The 18726-nt window shown below is 39.4% G+C and overlaps 1 protein-coding gene across 1 annotated transcript in view; it reads left to right on the top strand.

Annotated features, from left to right (window-relative positions):
• Positions 1-18726, top strand: part of FAT2 (FAT atypical cadherin 2) — a 98822-nt gene that overhangs the window by 22295 nt on the left and 57801 nt on the right. The window contains exon 2 of the mRNA XM_032239060.1: positions 15389-18652. Coding sequence (XP_032094951.1) covers positions 15389-18652 — 3264 coding nt within the window. The remainder of the gene's footprint in view (positions 1-15388; positions 18653-18726) is intronic.

The following is an 18726-nucleotide window of genomic DNA, read 5'->3' as shown; positions in this document are numbered from 1 at the left end:
TTGAGCGCGCAGGAAGGGTAAGCGTGTTCCTTTGCATAGGGAAGACCTTCTCTCAATTCGTTTTGCACGGGAAGCCCGGCGCGTTAGATTCGGGCGCCCCTTTGGAAAACAAATGGAGAAATGTAGAGCAAGCGTGGAGTGTGGGGGGAAAGCGATGCGGGCTGAAACAGGTTTCGCGGTCGCCCTCGAAACCTTCGGCGACTCGCCGGGCAGGATTTTAGGCGCGTAGCGGCGTCTGAATCCGAAGACGAACGGCGCCTGGGCTGAGTTCACGCGGCGCTCTAAAGCAGAGTAGGACGGAGTTAGGACATCGCAACTTGAGTTTGGTTTTTTTTTATTCCTCTTATTTCTCACAGTGTTGAGTTGGGTTTCTTTGTTGTTGGTTGTATTTTGTGGCTTAGTGGTTATCACAAAGCCAGCCCGTCTGGTTTATTGATACTTACTTCCCTCTGCAAATTCGGTATTCGAATGAAACGTGTTGTACAAATCCAGTCGTGTTGGTCGGTGGGTGCCCTAAACTTTCATGGGATCGAGTTGTCAAGTTACACGTCTGTGCTTTTCAAAAAGTGGTGTCTTATTAATACCAACTGATGCGGGAATTATTTTGGTGAACCTTGGAGTTGTATTTAACTAATCTTCCGTGTTGCTGCAACTGGAACAGCCCTAAGAGTTGCACGCCTACCGAAGTGAAAAGTCTTCAACTGAAAATCAAACAAACAAAAAGAGATGAGATATGGGCAATGAAATTGTATGATCCCCCCACCCCACGGGGACCTGCTAGCTGCTGTTGTCTCAGCCTCCTGAATGTTCTGTGGAGATAAAACTATTGGCCTGATTTAAGGATTATTTTGATAAGTACTGAAATCATAGAGGGAAGTGCTTTCAACATCTGGGAAGAAGCACAAAACAGTACTAGGTTTCATTAAAAAAATAAACAAACCAGTTGACTGTTGAGAATGTTCTGTTTATTACTTTATTCCACGCCTTTGCTGTGTTGTCCAAGTTCTAACTCTTAAGAATATCAAGATGAGTCAGAGTTGAGTTAGTTCTTTATCTACAGTGAAATCAGTGGATTTAATCTGCTGGCTTTAATGGAGCACAATCAAATTGTCCATTACTGTTTTGAGAAGACTATACCTTTCCAAAACATACATGTCTCCATATGGATAACTTCAGGGCAGTTTGCAACTGAATACAGAGAATGACTAGTAAGAAATGGATTTAATTTTTGGAACAGGGATAGAGAGATATGGATGTTTTACCAAAAACTTATAAGCAGGTTGGAATGATCCTCTTCAGGTTTCTCTATCCTATTCATGGGCTTTGTGTCATTATGAAATTGCAGCTAATCTTCCACTGGAATTTGGAACTTAAAATGAAATTGTGCCAGAATATTCAAACAAATGAGTAATTCTGCCACTACAGATGTTTGAACAAGATTGTAAAATATTTCTATCAGCCTGACTGCTTATTGCTGTCATCGACAAATTGACAGCTGTGAGAAGTGTTGAACAGATACCTCAATGGAGCCAAGGCCTCCCAGTTGTTGTCTTTTCATACAGGTTTGAAGTGTGTGCATATGTGTATGTCCATATCTTATTAATAAATATGCATATGTGTGAAAAGATATATCAGAATCTTGGAAGACCAGTAGGATTGACTGCTTTAGATAACAATCTCTAAGTAAACTGAAATCACGACTGGTGTACATTTTGTTTCTTCTGTGACAAATGAGAGAAAGATAGAAGGTGAGTGAGGAAGGGAGAGATAGGAAATATGCAGACATTGACAGAACAAAGGTAACACAAGCAGTAGCAGTTATCAGAGAATTAACCTTGGGGATTTAGGAGCAGACTAATGACAAAGATCAGCTGCTCAATGGCATCTACTTCTTGGAATAATGTGACATTTCAAATTAAAATGATAGAATTCTAAATTTTCCTTGAAAGAGCCACAAAGTGGAATATCAGGAGTGTGGAGCAGTATGGATGGGACAGCCAGTAATTTCTGATACTTCTACTATCAGGTATAACCTTATATTACAAATTAGCCAATTGTTGCCCGAGTAGAAGGTAATGGCACTGAATTTGATACAGCCAGTGTTTTATCTGTTAAGATGACAGTACCACACATATAGGTAGGCCTCATTTACTTCATTTGTCCTTCCCTGGATGAAGAATACAGCTGTGTTTACATGCAGTTTAACTGGAGAATTCTGGTGCCATTAATTCTGGTTTAGTTTTTCCTATCGGCAGGAGTGGCTTAACTAACCAGGAATTAAAAGCTTAACGTTACATCCAAACTTTTTTTGTGAGTGGCTATTCTTAAAGACTGTAAGCCAAATTTTTCACGGGTTTTTTTGAGGGGGGAAGCTGCTTTTGCAATCCAAACTTCTTGCAGTGGTAGCAAGTCAAAGCTCCACTTTGAATTGTACAGTAAAGTCTTAACTTCTGGTTCATTAAACCATTCTTTTCGGTAGGAAAAACTAAACAAGAATGTATCGGGACACAATTATCCACACAGAATTCAGTGTCTTTGTATGCATAGTGAAGAATGCAAATGGCTTCCCACCCCCCCAAGTATATTGTAATTAATTCAGTATACTGAATATTCCTTTAACTGTTTAATTATTGGCAGTATATTTTCAATACTTTATTTTCCCATGAAATTTTATGTGGAATATTTAGTCCTAAAATAATTATTTCAATAATTTAAATGGAAAGAGTAAGTTCAAAAGTCATGCCCAAAGCTTTCCTGGAAGTTTCGTAGATGAGCAACTTTTGAAAGCTTGCTTTCCCCATCATACAAGTTCAGTTTCCTTAAATGAAAAAATGAATGTAGCATATAAGTTTACTATTTACACTACTTCCAGCTCTCTGGTGTTAAGAGACTGATACTCTTGTTCGGTTAATAGACTTTTGTAGAAGACCATCGGAAGTGTTAAGCAAGTAAATAAACATTGTCCTTATGAAGAAAGGGAGGGGAAATAAAAAAATAATTTAAGCACACCTGGAATGCAGCATGAGCTGCAGGCAACCTATGCATTTGGCATTATGATGTAGAGAAACAACTGTTGGCTTCAGTACAGATTGTATAGGATCGTTCACACCGGCTCTTAGCTGCAGAACGTGGCCCTTCCCCCCCCCCCCCCCGCTTCTCATTAATTGTGTGTGTAACAGCAAGTGAATACAGGCACAAATGTTCCATGCATATCAACAGGCACATTTTAATCTTCAGAAATGCATGGAGATAATAGGATTAAAACTAAGAGACTTTTCTTGAAACCTGGGTACCATTGTGTTATTAGAATAAAACCAATTTTGCTGAACAGACAGGATTTCTCCTTCTCCCCCTTTTTTGTGGTTTTTCTGGAGAGGTGGAGTAGAAAAAGCAAGAATTATGCAGCAGACATTTTCTTTTCCTGCTTCTTCAAGGTGCAATAGAGTAATTTTAAGCACATGAAAGAACCTTTTTTTTAAAAAAAATGCAGAAATCAAGAAGTATTATAGACAGAAACAGTGAGATAAAGTTACCTGTGTCTTCCATTTTGTAGTACAATAGTAATAACTTTTTATTTGGACATCCCTCACGAAAAGTGCATTCCTACAAATCATTAATGGTGGCTTTTAAGAATAGTTACTCCACCCTAAATCTCATCGCCCCACATCTATATATATAATAGTTAATGGAACACACAGAAAAAACAAGCAGTGTATCATGTCTATATGAAATTTTACACATTTTCAATAAAGATTAACCATATTTCATAGTACTTAGTACATAGTACCATAAATAATCTACATCTTATACCCTACTTATCTGTGAGTTATAAATAATAACAGGCTTTCAGTCCATTGAGTACTTGGGACCATACATTTATATTTGTAGTGTTGAATGACTTATCTCTTAATAAGAATATCACAAAGAATCAATTTTGGGGTGATTCAGTCAATTTCCATGTAATAGAAATAGTTCAAAAGAATATAGATGTCAGAAAATATTACACCTTGTCCCAAACTCATATTAATATGTAACGACTTTCCCTAAGAAGGATAATAAATTTAGGACATTGGAAAAACATATGCTTTAAAGAAACTTTTAATGTTTTGCATGGAGAGAATATTATTCCCTACATAGCAACATCCGGGTGAGAAATTAAAAAGAAAAACCTAATAATAGTGGGAGGTCTATTTATTTATTTATAACCTTTATTATTTTTACAAATAACTCAAGGTGGAAAACATATTCAACACACATTTCCTCCTCCTATTTTCCCCATAACAATAACAACCCTAAGAGGTGACCTGAGCTGAGTAAGAGAGACTGGCCCAAAGATCCCCTGTTGGCTTTCATGGTTAAGGTGAGCCTAGAACTCATAGTCTCCTTGTTTCTAATCTAATGTCTTAATCACTAAATTAACCTAAACTGGCTCTGCTGCATTTACACAAATTTGGGGACAATGATAAGTGCTTAAATGGGATAAATATATTACACTCTGATTCTTACATCATTCATTCAATCAATCAATCAATCAATCAATCAGGTCTTGCTGTTTTGTTACACTTTCTTTTTCCTTCAATAGAAAACTCACAAAAGTCCAATGACCCTAATGTAAGAAGTTAGACATTTTAATTGTTTTTATTTCTATGTTGTCCTTGAAGCTCAAGTTTTCAATGGATGATTTTTCATGGATAGATGAAAATCAGTCAAAGTTATAAAATAAGAATACACACTCAAATATAATTATTAAACACAATAAAAGCAATAATATGCATAATTTTAACAGAACAATAGACGTCAGTGAGGACTGATAAAAGCAATTCCCAATTCATTTTTCCCCTTGGTGGCTTTGAAGTTCTGGACCTTGTGAAATTTTCTGCCAAGGACTGAACCCACCAAGAATGCTACATGAAAGATGAATACATTTAAGATTTAATTCTTTTTGCTGCAAAGTACTCACATCCCTGTGCCTTTGAAAACAGCTAATAAGCAATAAAGTAAAAGTAAATTGATCAAGTCCAACTGGTTAAATATCTGTAAAATCCATTCATCTATATGATTAGGTGGTCAGTTTGGTGTAGCAGTTAAGGCATCAGGCTAGAAACCAAGAAACTGAATTCTAGTCCCATCTTAGGCACAAAGCCAACTGGATGACTTGGCCAGTCACCCCCTCTCAGCCCTAGGAAGGAGACAATGGCAAACCATTTGCAAAAAAAGCCAAGAAAACTTCAGGGATTAGGTAGTTGCCAGGAGTCAACATAAAAACCAATCATATCTTTAATATGTCCGTAGACCAGCGTAAGGAGGGTAGGATAGAATTAATTTAAAAGCATAAAAGATGCTAAAAAATTTGAAAAGTTAGAATATATTAAAACAGAAAGTATTAAGATAATCTAAAAGAAAGGGTAGGCATTAGTTGGTTAGTTTATGGAAGACTATATTACAGAGCCCTCTAATATAGCGAACTAAATGCTTAGTTTATGGCACGAAATTCAATGACTTTTGAGCGCTGCTGCACAACATTGTATGTTGTAACAGAGTTGGTATCTAAAAGCAGCAGAGAGGTATAGAACAATCCTGGGTATGCAGCAATGGTGAGACAAGGCTAGTACAAAGGTCTGTGTAGTACAGGAATTGGAGAAGCACACACTCTTCTGTTTCTGTGTGTCTGGAGTCACAGGGATATTGTCTCTCTGGCTAAGGAAGCCTCTTGCATCAGCCATCAAGAATAGCTGAGGGGAGAGCATGACATCATGCCACAGTAAAGGCTCCTGATTAGATCCAATTGGCACTCTCTCTCTATTAGGTAAAGGTAAAGGTTTCCCCGCACATGCGTGCTAGTCGTTTCCAGCTTTGGAGCGATGCTCATCTCCATTTCTAAGCTGAAGAGCCAGTGCTGTCCGAAGATGTCTCTGTGGTCATGTGGCTGGCATGACTAAAAACACCAAGGGCACATGGAGTGCTGTTACCTTCCCACCAAAGTGGTCCCTATTTTTCTACTTGCATTTTTTACGTGCTTTCAAACTGCTAGGTTGGCAGAAGCAGAGATAAGTAACGGGAGCTCACTCCGTTTCATGGCGCTAAGGATTCGAACTGCTGAACTGCCAACCTTCTGATCGACAAGCCCAGCATCTTAGCTACTGAGCCAGCGCATGCCTCCTCTGTCTATTGCATGCTGCTTAATAAATGTTTGCGTTTATAGTATCCCATATTATATAGAAGATTTGAAAAACAGCGGCCCCCAATTTTTTGGATACCAGGGACAAGTTCTGTGGAGAAAGGTTTTCCCATGAACCGGAGGAGGTATGGGTTTGCATTCTGTCTGCATCCTAACAATGGCTTGTTTGTGCTGCCCGGTTGCTGGTGTGTCACGGCCCTGTGCCAGCCCATGAAATGGGGATTGGGGACCCCTATTGTAGAGAACCCCCATTATGAGATTTAAGTTGCTATTGCTTGTTTCCATGTAGATTGAAAAGACCACATTTGGAGTATGAAGTCCTTGGTGCTCTCTGATTTTGGTTGTTTGCTTGCAGATAGAGGTTTCATTACCTAACTAGGTAATATCTTCAATGCTAGAAGGGAAAAGGGGTTTACTTTCTGTTTACATATAGTAGCTTGCCAGTCAGTGTTATGAGGCAGTTGTTTTCTCCTTTTAGTTTCTTGATTAGGTTGATGTTTACTGCTTGTTGTTTAAGTAGGTTGTTCCTTAATTAGGGTATTGTTTACTGCTTTGTTATTTGTCTGGTGTTAATCCTGGTGTCAGTCCCTACTTATTTGTGTGTTGATTGTTGGTGAGGTGGTGTGTTGGTATTTTTGTTTCCTTTTTGGATTTTTACTGTCTCTTGAATGGTGTGTTTGTCTCTGTGTACCTGTTGATGGCTGATTTGTCTGAGTGCCAAGCTTCTAGGAATCCCCTAGTGTTTTTTTTATTTATTTAACTTGGTCTATGATGCTCACAGTTTCCCAATTGAACTATGGTTGAGTCTGTCCATGTGTTGTGAAACTAAGGATTTTCATTGTATCTTCTGACTGCTAGTTGGTGGTCATAGATGTGCACTGCTAGCCTTCTGCCTATCTGTCCTACATAGTGGTTATTACAGTCCTGACACTGTGTGTTACAGGTAATTCCTGTATTTTCTTTTGGAGCTACTGTGTCTATTAGTATTTAGCGGCTTTGGTTGATTTGTATGCTGCAATGATGCTATGTGTTTTGTAAGAGTCTGTTGGTTGTTTCTGAGATTTTTGATTTATGTTTAGACGTATGTGGTGATCCCATGGGTGCTCTCTATTTGTTGGTATAGTTATCCATCAAACTGAAAGGAAATAGTAAGGCGGAGATTGATGAAATCCATGTTTTGGAGTATTTTCAATTCTTGTGTATTTGGTTAGGTCAGGTTTGTTTTGTAGTATTGCTGCCATGGATTCTTGTGCTTTAATGACTGTATATAATCACAGATAAACCAATCTGTGGATAAGAGAACAGTAAAAATTTCAACCAAAATATTATGAAAAATGTGTTACCTGGAGATAACTTGACCCTCGACTTCTTATCTGCAACAGTTGGTGGGAAACTGCAAACAGTTACATAATTTTTTAAAGCCACGATAGGCTTTAAAAAAAATCTGAAACCTGGTCTGCAGGTAGGCAGATAAGGTGAACCCAATTTTTGAGGTATATTTTGGAACCTAAAATTTTTAATTTATCTGCAAGTAATTTAACTGTCTCTGTCTCTCTCATTGATTTTTTTGTGTTTGTATGCTTTACAATTAATTTTTGACTCCTGGCAACTGCTAGATAGGTCCCTACAGTTTTCTTGGCAAGGTTTTTTCCATAGGTGCCTTGCCATTTCCTCCTTTCTAGGCTGATAGAGATTAATGGTACAAGGTTATCAGTTAGCTTCATGCCTAAGGCAGTACTAGAACTCATGGTCTCCTGGATCTTGACCTGATGCCTTAAACACTACACCAAACTTAATCTCTTTCTAGCTGATAGGGAGCTGGAGAAAGCTAGAAAGGCTAAAAATTTAACTTAGTGCCCATAGTTTGACTTTCCATAGTCTTCATACCTAGAAGAGAAATGCTAGTACTGTTATGTATGCCACAGAGGCACGGATATATAATAAGGACTTCCTTGTTAATTCCTAGATTATCATCTTGGTTTGTTAAGCCAAGTTTTGATTTTTAGGCATGCTGGATCTCTGACAGTAGCAATGGAGGGGGAGGGGGACAAGAAGAGAGGCAAGAATATGCACCCATTGCCTCATCTATAGTTTTACTATCATGCTTTTTTTTAAAAACAGACTAACTTCCAAACACATCACATGAATGCTATACAGCAATTTTATCTGTTTCTGTAAGAAATTTGTTTGAATTTCCTTGTTTCAACCAAGGCTTGCTTCAGACATAAACATAATGCTCATGAGTTCATAGTTAGAAGAACTTGCAATTTGAATTTGATCATCTTTGTTTTGTACATGTCACAATATTGTAGCAATTGGTGGGTGGGGGTAGTCAGGCAGTTTCTGATTGCCATGTATTCATTTCTCATTAATATCACTTGCAAGTAAATGATTACAGAACTGAAATCTGCATGCATTTATGTAGTGATTTTGATAACTCTTGAAAGAAGCAAGGGTGTCAAACACAAGGCCCGCGGGCCGGTTCCGGATCACAGGGTGTTTAGATCTGGCCCATGGAGGCCACCCTGGAAACAACGAAGGACCGGCCTGTGGTGCCTCTGCCAGCAAAAACAGAACTTGGGAGGGCTGCACACCTCCCAAGCTTCATTTTTGCTAGCAAAGGCAATTGGGCCTGTTTTCACTGGCAGAGCGCTTAGGCCACCTGACACTAATTATGTCCAGCTAGCCATGCCAACCCTGGCCATGCTCACCCAGTCCCTCGAGGTCAAACAATAACCCTGAGGCCCTCAATGAAATCGAGTTTGACACCCCCGACCTAGAATGTGCTGTGCAGGAATTGTATACCACATCTGCAATATAGAAATCATCTCTGAAGACCCCAAAATGCTGAAGGTTTTCCCAAGTCCCATCCGCAGCTTCTTTAGGCAAACAGAGACAAAATGGCATTTCTGCAGATAGCCATCTGCTATCTAATCTCCTAACGTATTCTTTTATCTTTCTTTATTGTCCAGGGGCTCATGGTAGTACAAAGCCTCATCCTGTGTGTTTACTTTATGGCAGTGTTTCTCAACCTTGGTGACTTTAAGTCCTGTGGACTTCAACTCCCAGAACTCCCCAGCCAGCTATGCTAAGTCCACAGGACTTAAAGTCACCAAGGTTGAGAAACACTGCTCTAGGGAGTTATATTTCTCTTAAGTAACTTGATTGTTTACAGAATAATATCAAAATGTACATAATTGGAGTATGAGCTACGTATTTCTTATCTCCAGGGTTATAACCTCCATTATTATGGCTGATTGTAGATTGAGAAATATGAAAAATATAAAAAACAGTGCCCCAGTTTAGCCATTGCTTTTCTACTTGATTATTGGCACTTCATGACATTGGCTGTGTTCCCATATTAAGTCACAATATAGTTTGCTAAGCTTACTGTAGTTGAATATAGCAGCAGCTGCTATTACTACTACGGTTCCACCACAAAACTGCGCTCGACTAAACCGCGTCCGACTAAACCGCGTAGCTGACGTCGTCAACAGGGTGACAACAGCGCGGAGACAGAAGCATGCTGTAAACCCTAAACCTAAAATTAACACCTAAACCTAACCCCCCCTAAACCTAATCCTAAACCTAACCCTAAACCTAACCCTTAACCTAACCCTAAACCTAACCCTTAACCTAACCCTAAACCTAACCCTAAACCTAACCCTTACCTTAAGTTGAATCGGCTTGCTTTCAAAGCGCTATTTAAAGCGCCCTTCTTTCTCCGCGCTGGCTGTTGTCGCCCTGTTGATGACGTCAGCGACGTGGTTTAATCGGGCGCGGCTTAGTCGAGCGTGGTTTTGACGGGTCACGTACTACTACTACTATAGCTTACTAACCATGTAAATTCACTGTGGTTCAAATTCAGTACTTTCCAATATTGTCAGGAACAATGAAAGTCAGGATAGATCCACACTATGTAGTATATTTTTTGCTGCACATCATTTTTTAAATGATTATAATATTTTTATGGCATATATTTATGTATATCATAGTTTGTATGACAACTTCTTGCAAGGCCATGCTCATAGTATATACTTATCTGAAGAAAAGATATGATTTTAAAAATCACGTTTTCTGTTAGAAAGCCAAAGCAATGAATGTTGTGTCATTTTTGAATGTTAGTATGCCAAAACTAATGAAATGGCATTTTTGTAGTCCTCTGTTCATTCTGATCAGTGTTATTAAAAAGGGTTCCACCACAAAACCGCGGTAGACAAAAGCACGCTCGACGAAAGCGCGTACGTGACGTCATCACAGCGGTAAATTTAAAAATAAAGCGAAAACCTTACCCTAACCCCCCCAAACCTAACCCTAAACCTAACCCTTAACCTAACCCTAAACCTAACCCTTAACCTAACGCTAAACCTAACGCTAACCTTTAACCTAACGCTAAACCTAACCCTAATGCTTAACGTAACCCTAAACCTAACCATAACCCTAAACCTAACCCTTACCTTTATGTGAATCGGCTTGCTTTAATTTTATTTTAATTTCAATTTAATTTATTTTTAATTTTTTTCGTCGCGCTGCTGATGACGTCAGGTACGCGCTTTCGTCGAGCGCGCTTTTGTCTACCGCAGTTTTGACGGGTCACGATTAAAAAGGGGATTTTTTTCTAACTAATCAAAAGAGGGTAGTGTTAAATATGTCTGCTGTGTATGCCCTTTATCAGGGACTGCACTAAATTATACCACTATCAAAACAAGCCCACAAAAATTAAAGATCTGCACTAAAGGAATTAAATCTCTTTCTGATCCCTTGATCACTTAAAGCCAAGTCCATTGTCTACTGTTGAGTCTTTGATGTTTTTTTTTAATCTATTCAGTCACAGGAACATAAAATTTCCAGTGACTCTCCCAAACTCCAATTTTTCATGATAGTAAACTATGCTTCTACATTATGAACGACCTCTGTCTGTATGCCTCTAACCAGCTTCCTGATCAGCAGATGAGAGAAAGCCCTAACGTTTTTTTTTCCAAGGGAGATTGATGGCATGCTCAATAAATTTTGGCTGAATGTCCAATTCAGAAGGTTTAGTTTGTGTCTTCTGTAGCATCCCTTATATTCAATCCTCTGTTAATCTCAATCTGAATCTTTGTTTTGGAGGTAAATTCTAGTTTCATTGTTTATTGCCAGATTTTCAACTTTTGGAAACCCCTATGTTTTCCTATGGGAGGAACTGTATCAGCTTCCCTCAAGTTTAACGAAGATAGAGCAGTTGGCAAAGATAGATATCAGTATTCACTGTGCCAGAATTAATGCAAGGACATCATAGTTCACCCATCCTCCACCCATAAAAAATTCTCCAAAATTCTCTTTGAAAGCAGTCTCAAGAATCAATACTTTTTCCTCAGATTAAATGAGAACTGATAGAAACTGATGTGAGATTTTTCTTCTATGCATTATTATGTACAATAATTGGAATCCCAATGGAAAAGGAGTTATAAATGTAAGAATAACTGACCTTTTAATTCTTTGGTCTTCTGGAGAAATAATCTGTGTGATTTCTTGTATATTTGTTTACTTAATCTGCTATTTTCAAGTGACCTTTTCAGATAATGAAGTAATGTGTATGGCAAAGCCAGATTTCTCTTCCATGAGGTTGTAGATGGGCCTTTTCTTCTTCTACCTTAAGGCTCCTGTCACAGAGACCCACGTGTAGAAACATGTCTGTGATCTTGTTAAAGAGCACTAGAGAAAAATAAATGGATGCAGGTGGAGAACTCTCTTCCAGTTTTCAGGTGACTCACAACAGGGTCACTTTTATTAGTATGGTAAAGTACAAAGCTCGGAAAGGTGACTGGGGTGAAGATTAAGAAGCATATGTTTAGCAAATGTATGAAAAGAATGAACAGAAATGTAACTGGTCTTCTCTTGATTCTCCAGTCAAGATAATATTCTGTGAAATTCTCCCAAGTTTATCAGACAATGATTCCAATACTCCTGTGCATACATCAAGGTCCCCAACCCCCAATACGTAGACTGGCATCAGTCTACAGCAAGCTTGTAACCAGGATACGTGTAACCAGTAACCAACTAAGCAAAGCCCCATCAGCGGGATGCAGGGAGTACATGGAACCATATCCCCTCCAATCTGCAGAAAAATCTCTTTACATGTTACCGATTCCTCGTGCCCAAAAAGTTGAGAGCCACCAGTCTACATTGTGAAAAGATAAGGACATGAAGGGAAATATGTGTCTGAGAGATGAATGCAGCAAATATGATTTCTGTAATAGAGTTGTCAAAGTCTAGAATGTCCTACCTGATTCAGCCACAAATTTTCAGTTTCAGTCAAAAATTGACTTCCGTGGACCTTACTTCATGCTTATTAATGTGCCTATCGTCCCTGTCATGACCTGGATATCTGCGGGACCGCCTCCTGCCACATACCTCCCAACCACCTATAAGATCTCACAGGCTGGGCCTCCTCTGGGTGCCGTCGACCGGGCAATGCCGGTTGACGACCATTCGGGGGAGGGCTTTCTCTGTAGCTGCTCCAGCCCTGTGGAACGATCTGCCCGCGGAGATCCGGACCCTTCCCACTCTCTCGGCCTTCCGAAAAGCCACTAAAACCTGACTGTTCTGGCAGACCTGGGGCTGTTGACCCCATAATGAGGTCCAGCCCCACCTAGGACTGAGTGTATGGTATGTTGCTTTTAAATCTATCTTTTCTTTTCCCTATATTTTAGTTTTTACTTTATTCTTGTATTTGTGAGCCGCCCGGAGTCCTACGGGATTGGGCGGCATATAAATTTTATTAAATTCAAATTCATTGTATTTTTATTCTCTTGTTATCATTTTTTGTTTGACAAATTCCAATGGATGGATGGATGGATGGATGGATGGATGGATGGATGGATGGATGTTTGGTGGTGATCAAAAATGATCATGCACTCGGTAGGTATCTATTGTTCTTTGAACTGTGTATTCTTCCAGCACAGTTGTATCAGGGTGAGTTCATTAAAACAAAGAACATAACTTCAGTATAATAGATTCTGTTTTTCCCGCACCTTATTTTCTCTCCCAAACTCATACATTTCTTCTTTTTAATGTGCATTTTATACTGTATGAACCTCTGAGAAGACACTGCATAGGTGACAGTTCCTCCTGGCTGCAAAGGAGGAACCCTCTTTGAGCAGGTTGGAAACACAAGGTCTAAACCTCGTAATAGAAAACATTGCTGACAGCTTAACTGTTCTGTTTCAAATAATTAATTAGCCTTGGACATTTTGCATGCTGCAAACCTGAAGCCATCGCAGTATTGTAAGGAAGAGAGAAAATAGCTTTTCTTGTTCATCCCTTTCTGCTACAGTTGTAAGGATCATTTAATTGTGCTGTGCAAGAATTTAATAGTAGTCTTAGGATATTCCAATTTATGTTATTGATGTTTTTTGTGCAGCTGAGCCGGGTGGAAGGAACGTCAGGGACAGTGCTGGCAGGGAAGTGGTAAGAGGCGCGCAGGCTGGAAACCATTCGCACGTCCTTGACAGAAGTGGCTGCAGGGGGTGCTGCGTGGGGGCCAGCCAGCTCTTCTGTAAAGCCCGAGCTGGCCAGGCACTCCAGACCGCAGATGCGCCACAGGCTGGAGGACTTGGGCTGCGCAAGAAGCCCGCTCAGGTGGGAAGGGAGGAAAGCCCCGGCCTGCCCACCTTGGCCAACAGCTCTGCTCCCTGAGGAAGCGACTGCCGGGATCCCCCCTCCGCATATTTTGGCACGCGCACCTGTTGTTCTTCCTGTTGCTGATCTTTGTGCATGCATGAAAACCAGAAACAGGAAGATCATCTTCCTGATGTGCGCATGCACATTGGGTGGCTGATATTCTGGTTTCCAGTGCACCCCTGTGTGTGAAAATCAGCTGGCCGGTGTGCTGGAACCCAGAAAAGCAACAGGTGATGGCTCCATTTGCCCAGAGAGATGGCTCTGCGTGCCACTTCCAGCACCCATGCCATAGACTTGCCATCACGACTCTAGATGATCAATGTACTTCAACTTAGTTCCCTGATAATATTGGACTGTAGTTCTCACAATTCTTAGCAAGTAAGGCCAATTTTGCGAGTCCAATACATTTGGAGAATATTTAAGGGAAGCTGGTAGAGATTAAATATAACATACAGTGATGACATTATTAGAAAGTAACAGCTACACTGTATGCCAGATGATATAGTATTTCAATATAACATGTTTTTCTCATATTACTGATTAGTGTGCTTGTAGAGGTCAGAGAATGTTTTCCCAATTATACTGTGAAATCATACTGTATTAACTATTAAAACGGTTGCTTTTTCTAGAAAGAAATCGGTACCTTCAATTGCTGTATAACTCTTGATATTACACACACACACACACACACACACTTTATGTAGCACATTAAGCCTTAATGAGATTTATTTGGTTTATGGATTAACGTGATGCATGAACCATGCCAATTATATTTAACCACTTACTAAGACATGAGATTTAGTCACGTGAAGAACGTTTCTACAATTCAGTAAGGAAAACTGTGACAACCTCCTGAATATCATATTATATGCATCTCGAAATCTCCATATTGTATGTAATTTTACGGTAAAATGACATATTAAGGCTGCAGTGCTTTGGCTTCAATTCCAAGAAAGGTGCTTCAGCCCAAATGAGTTGCAGAATCTAATCTAAAAGCAGTATCTTTTCTTGGAATCATGCAGCTGCTGTACAATCATAACACATATTTTGTTGCTATCTAAAAAGCATGTCATTATGGGATTCTCTCAAATTGTAGACTAATTACTGCTAACCTAAACAAATGGATCAAGAAAAAAGAATCTAGCAAGCTTTTAAACTACAAAAGTTTTGTTTTAGAAGAAAAGAAATGGAAATCAGTTTCTTGCCTGAACTGGAAAAGGCATATAGAGCAGCAGATGACAAATCCGGATGACAATATGTATGTTACAGGGTCACAACTCAGCACTCCTAAGCAGTCCAATACATGCAGAATAAACTGGCTTAGAAATTGAGATTAAAATAGTTAAAATAGAAAATAGAACTATTCCTGATTTTTTATTTTGAAAAGGTTTCTGAAATATAAATCTATGTTGTTTAACATTTAAAAAATGACAAAAAGAAGAACTTGATAGTAAATAGTAAATATGTAGCTTAGGTGTCACATTATGTTTTTATATCATGCTTTCTCTAAAGCCATTCACTCTCTTGTTTTCATTTTCCTCCATTTAGGCTCTGCAATGGCTACAAGGAAGCTGTTTGTGAACTTTGCCCTTTGCTTAGCATTCTTCCTGGCATGTGATGGGAATTTGGAGAAAGGCAATGGATCCCTTTTACACTTTACCTATCCTCTTTATAACACTTCAATCTATGAAAACTCAGCACCCAAAACTTACATGGAGAGCTATGTCAAAATGGGCATATACATCACAGACCCAGAATGGGATATCAAATATAAAATAGTTTCTGGGGACACTAGTGGTCTCTTTAGAGCTGAGGAATATATTGTTGGAGATTTCTGTTTTTTGAGAATTAGAACCAGGAGTGGTAACACTGACCGGTTGAACAGGGAGTTCAAAGACAAGTATCTTTTAATAATCCATGCCACAGAGAAAACATTTGCCTACGAGACATGGACCAAGGTACTGGTCCAAATTCTTGACAGAAATGACCTAAAGCCTCTATTCTCACCTCCTTCTTATAAAGTGACAGTTGAGGAAGACACAGCTCCAAAAACCACGATTGGTTCGATCAGTGCTACAGATGCTGATATTGGCCAGAATGCAGAATTCTATTATGCACTAAGTACAAGGTCACAATTGTTTACCATTCATCCCACCAGTGGAATAATCATGAGTGCTGTGAGACTGAATGCTACCCACAGAGGGAAACACCAGTTAAAGGCCTTGGCTGTGGACAGAATGAGGAAGATCTCTGAAGGAAATGGTTTTGGAAACATGGCCAGTCTTACTATCCTGGTGGAACCATCTACCAGGAAACCTCCTGTTATTGCTTCAGTGAAGCCAGTTGATTCTGCTGAAGAGCTCCTTTATGCTACTTTAAGTGTAAAAACTGATGGCTCGGGATCTGGGGTAGATTCTGTTGATATTGTGGATGGAGACCCAAGAGGGCATTTCAGAGCCATAAGATCATACATGGGAAGTGATGACTTCATGATAGTGTCAGACAAAGAGATCAATTGGAGCAACAGTCCAGTTGGTTTCAATCTCAGCTTGCAGGCTAAAGACAAGAACAAGCCACCTCTTTTTTCCCAGACTGTATTTGTTCAAATACAACCTTCTAAATATACCTTTGCCAAATTTGAAAAAGATATTTATCAAGCCCAACTCAATGAATTTGCACCCCCTGGAAGTCATGTTGCCATGGTTCAAATTACTCCAGTTCTCCAAAATGTAAAATATATGCTGAAACTAAGTTCTGATAGCATTAACTTTAACATCAACCCACAAACTGGTCTCATAACTACAGCAAAACAAATAGATTTCCATGAACAGTCTCATTTTGAATTTGAAGTTACAGCCAGTTATAGACACCTTTCTACCATTGTTATTGTTGACGTCGTTGATTGCAACAATCATGCTCCTAGCTTCACCCAGTCTTCATACCTCAGTACTTTCAATGAAAATCTGCCGCCTGGCTCAAGTGTCCTCTCAGTAAAGGCTACAGATAATGATAGTGGGGAGAACAGCTTCATTACATACAACATAGCCAATCAGAGAACTGTTCCATTTGTCATTGACCCATTTACAGGTGTCATATCAACTACTAAATTAATGGATTATGAGTTAATGCAGAGGTGGTATTATTTGCGTATCTGGGCATCAGATTCAGGATCTCCTTTTCGTCATCAGACTGAAGTTTATGTTTCCCTCATTCTGAATAACCTAAATGATAATGTGCCAGTATTTGAGAAGATTAACTGCAATGGAAGCATTCCATGGGATTTACCTATTGGGCACTCTGTGTTCACAGTTTCAGCCATTGATCGGGATGAACTAAATCCCATAAAATATGAAATCAAGTCTGGCAATGAAGGACAGTTTTTTGAATTGAATCCTGTGTCTGGTGTTATTTCCCTTAGAGCACATTTCAAGGATCTCCACTACCAGTCACTCCTACCAATCTCCTACACTCTCAAAATAAGCGCTACTGATGGAAATAATACTGCGTCCCCAGCATGTATAAATATTACTGTGGTAAACCAAGAAACCTCTCTTTCTTTTCAATGTGAGGAAACGGGGGTGCTCAAGGAACTGGCTAGCACTATAATCCATCTTGCTGACTCACCATCTCCAGACCACCAGGAAGAAGATTCCTCCTTGAATACATATCTTATAAACCATCATGCACCACAGTTTGATGACACCTTTCCACGGTCTATTGATATACCAGAGACAACCCCAGTTAACTCTACCATTGCTCAGTTGACAGCAATAGACAGTGATGCTGGCTTTAATGGAAAGATGGTCTATGTCATCTCTTCAGGAAATGAGGAGAGCTGTTTTGATATTGACACAGAAACAGGTCTGCTGCTGGTACTTTCTCCTTTGGACCATGAAAGAACAAGTTTCTATGTGCTTAACATCACCGTATATGATCTCGGCAGTCCTCAGAAGTCAACATGGAAATTATTAGCTGTGAATGTTCTGGATGCAAATGATAATGCACCTACATTTTTGCAAAGCAGATATTTAATAACTATACCAGAGGACATAAAAATGGGTACAACAGTTGCTGTGTTGACAGCTAATGATGCTGATACAAATGATAACAGCAGAATGAAATATTCCTTTCTCTCGCACAGTGATAAATTTGCTATCAACAGTGTTACTGGAGAAGTAGTAGTGACTGCTACTCTTGATAGAGAATTGGAGCCTCAGTACATATTAAAAGTTGAAGCCAGAGACCAGCCACAAAAGGGTCATCAACTCTTTGCAATTGCTGATCTGGTTATTTCTTTGGAAGATGTAAATGACAATTCTCCCTTCTGTATCCCAGCCTTGAACAAGATGAATGTTCCTGAGGACTTGCCTTTGGGGACCACCCTCCTCTTCCTGGAAGCCTTTGATCCAGATATTACTTCCGAGGGAAAGCTGAAATACAGTCTGATCAGTGATCATGAAAATATGTTTCATCTGAATGAATTTACAGGGTCTTTAACATTGGAAAAAGAATTGGATTATGAAAAAATGGACTTTTATAATCTCTCTGTGAAGATCAGTGATGCTGGGATGCCCTATTCTCTCTCTTCTCTCTGCTACATTGAGATAAATGTTTTGGACATTAATGAAAATCTGCACCCTCCTTCCTTTGATTCTTTTGTGTATGAAGGATCAGTGAAAGAAAACAGCCAAGAAGGGACACCTGTGATGAGAGTAGTAGCTCATGACAGTGATAGAGGAAAAGATGGACAAATCCAGTATTTCATCAGAGAGGGATCTGGCATGGCTCTCTTCAACATTGAAAATGACACAGGTAATAATGGGGAGAATAGAAGAGGGGTGGTAAAATGGTAACTTATTATTTGATGTAAGATTTTGATTTATCAT

The sequence above is a fragment of the Thamnophis elegans genome, chromosome 2 (assembly GCF_009769535.1).
Source record: "Thamnophis elegans isolate rThaEle1 chromosome 2, rThaEle1.pri, whole genome shotgun sequence".
Lineage (NCBI taxonomy): Eukaryota > Metazoa > Chordata > Lepidosauria > Squamata > Colubridae > Thamnophis > Thamnophis elegans.
Note: the sequence above shows the minus strand (reverse complement) of the source record. Positions and strands in the feature narration are given on the sequence as shown.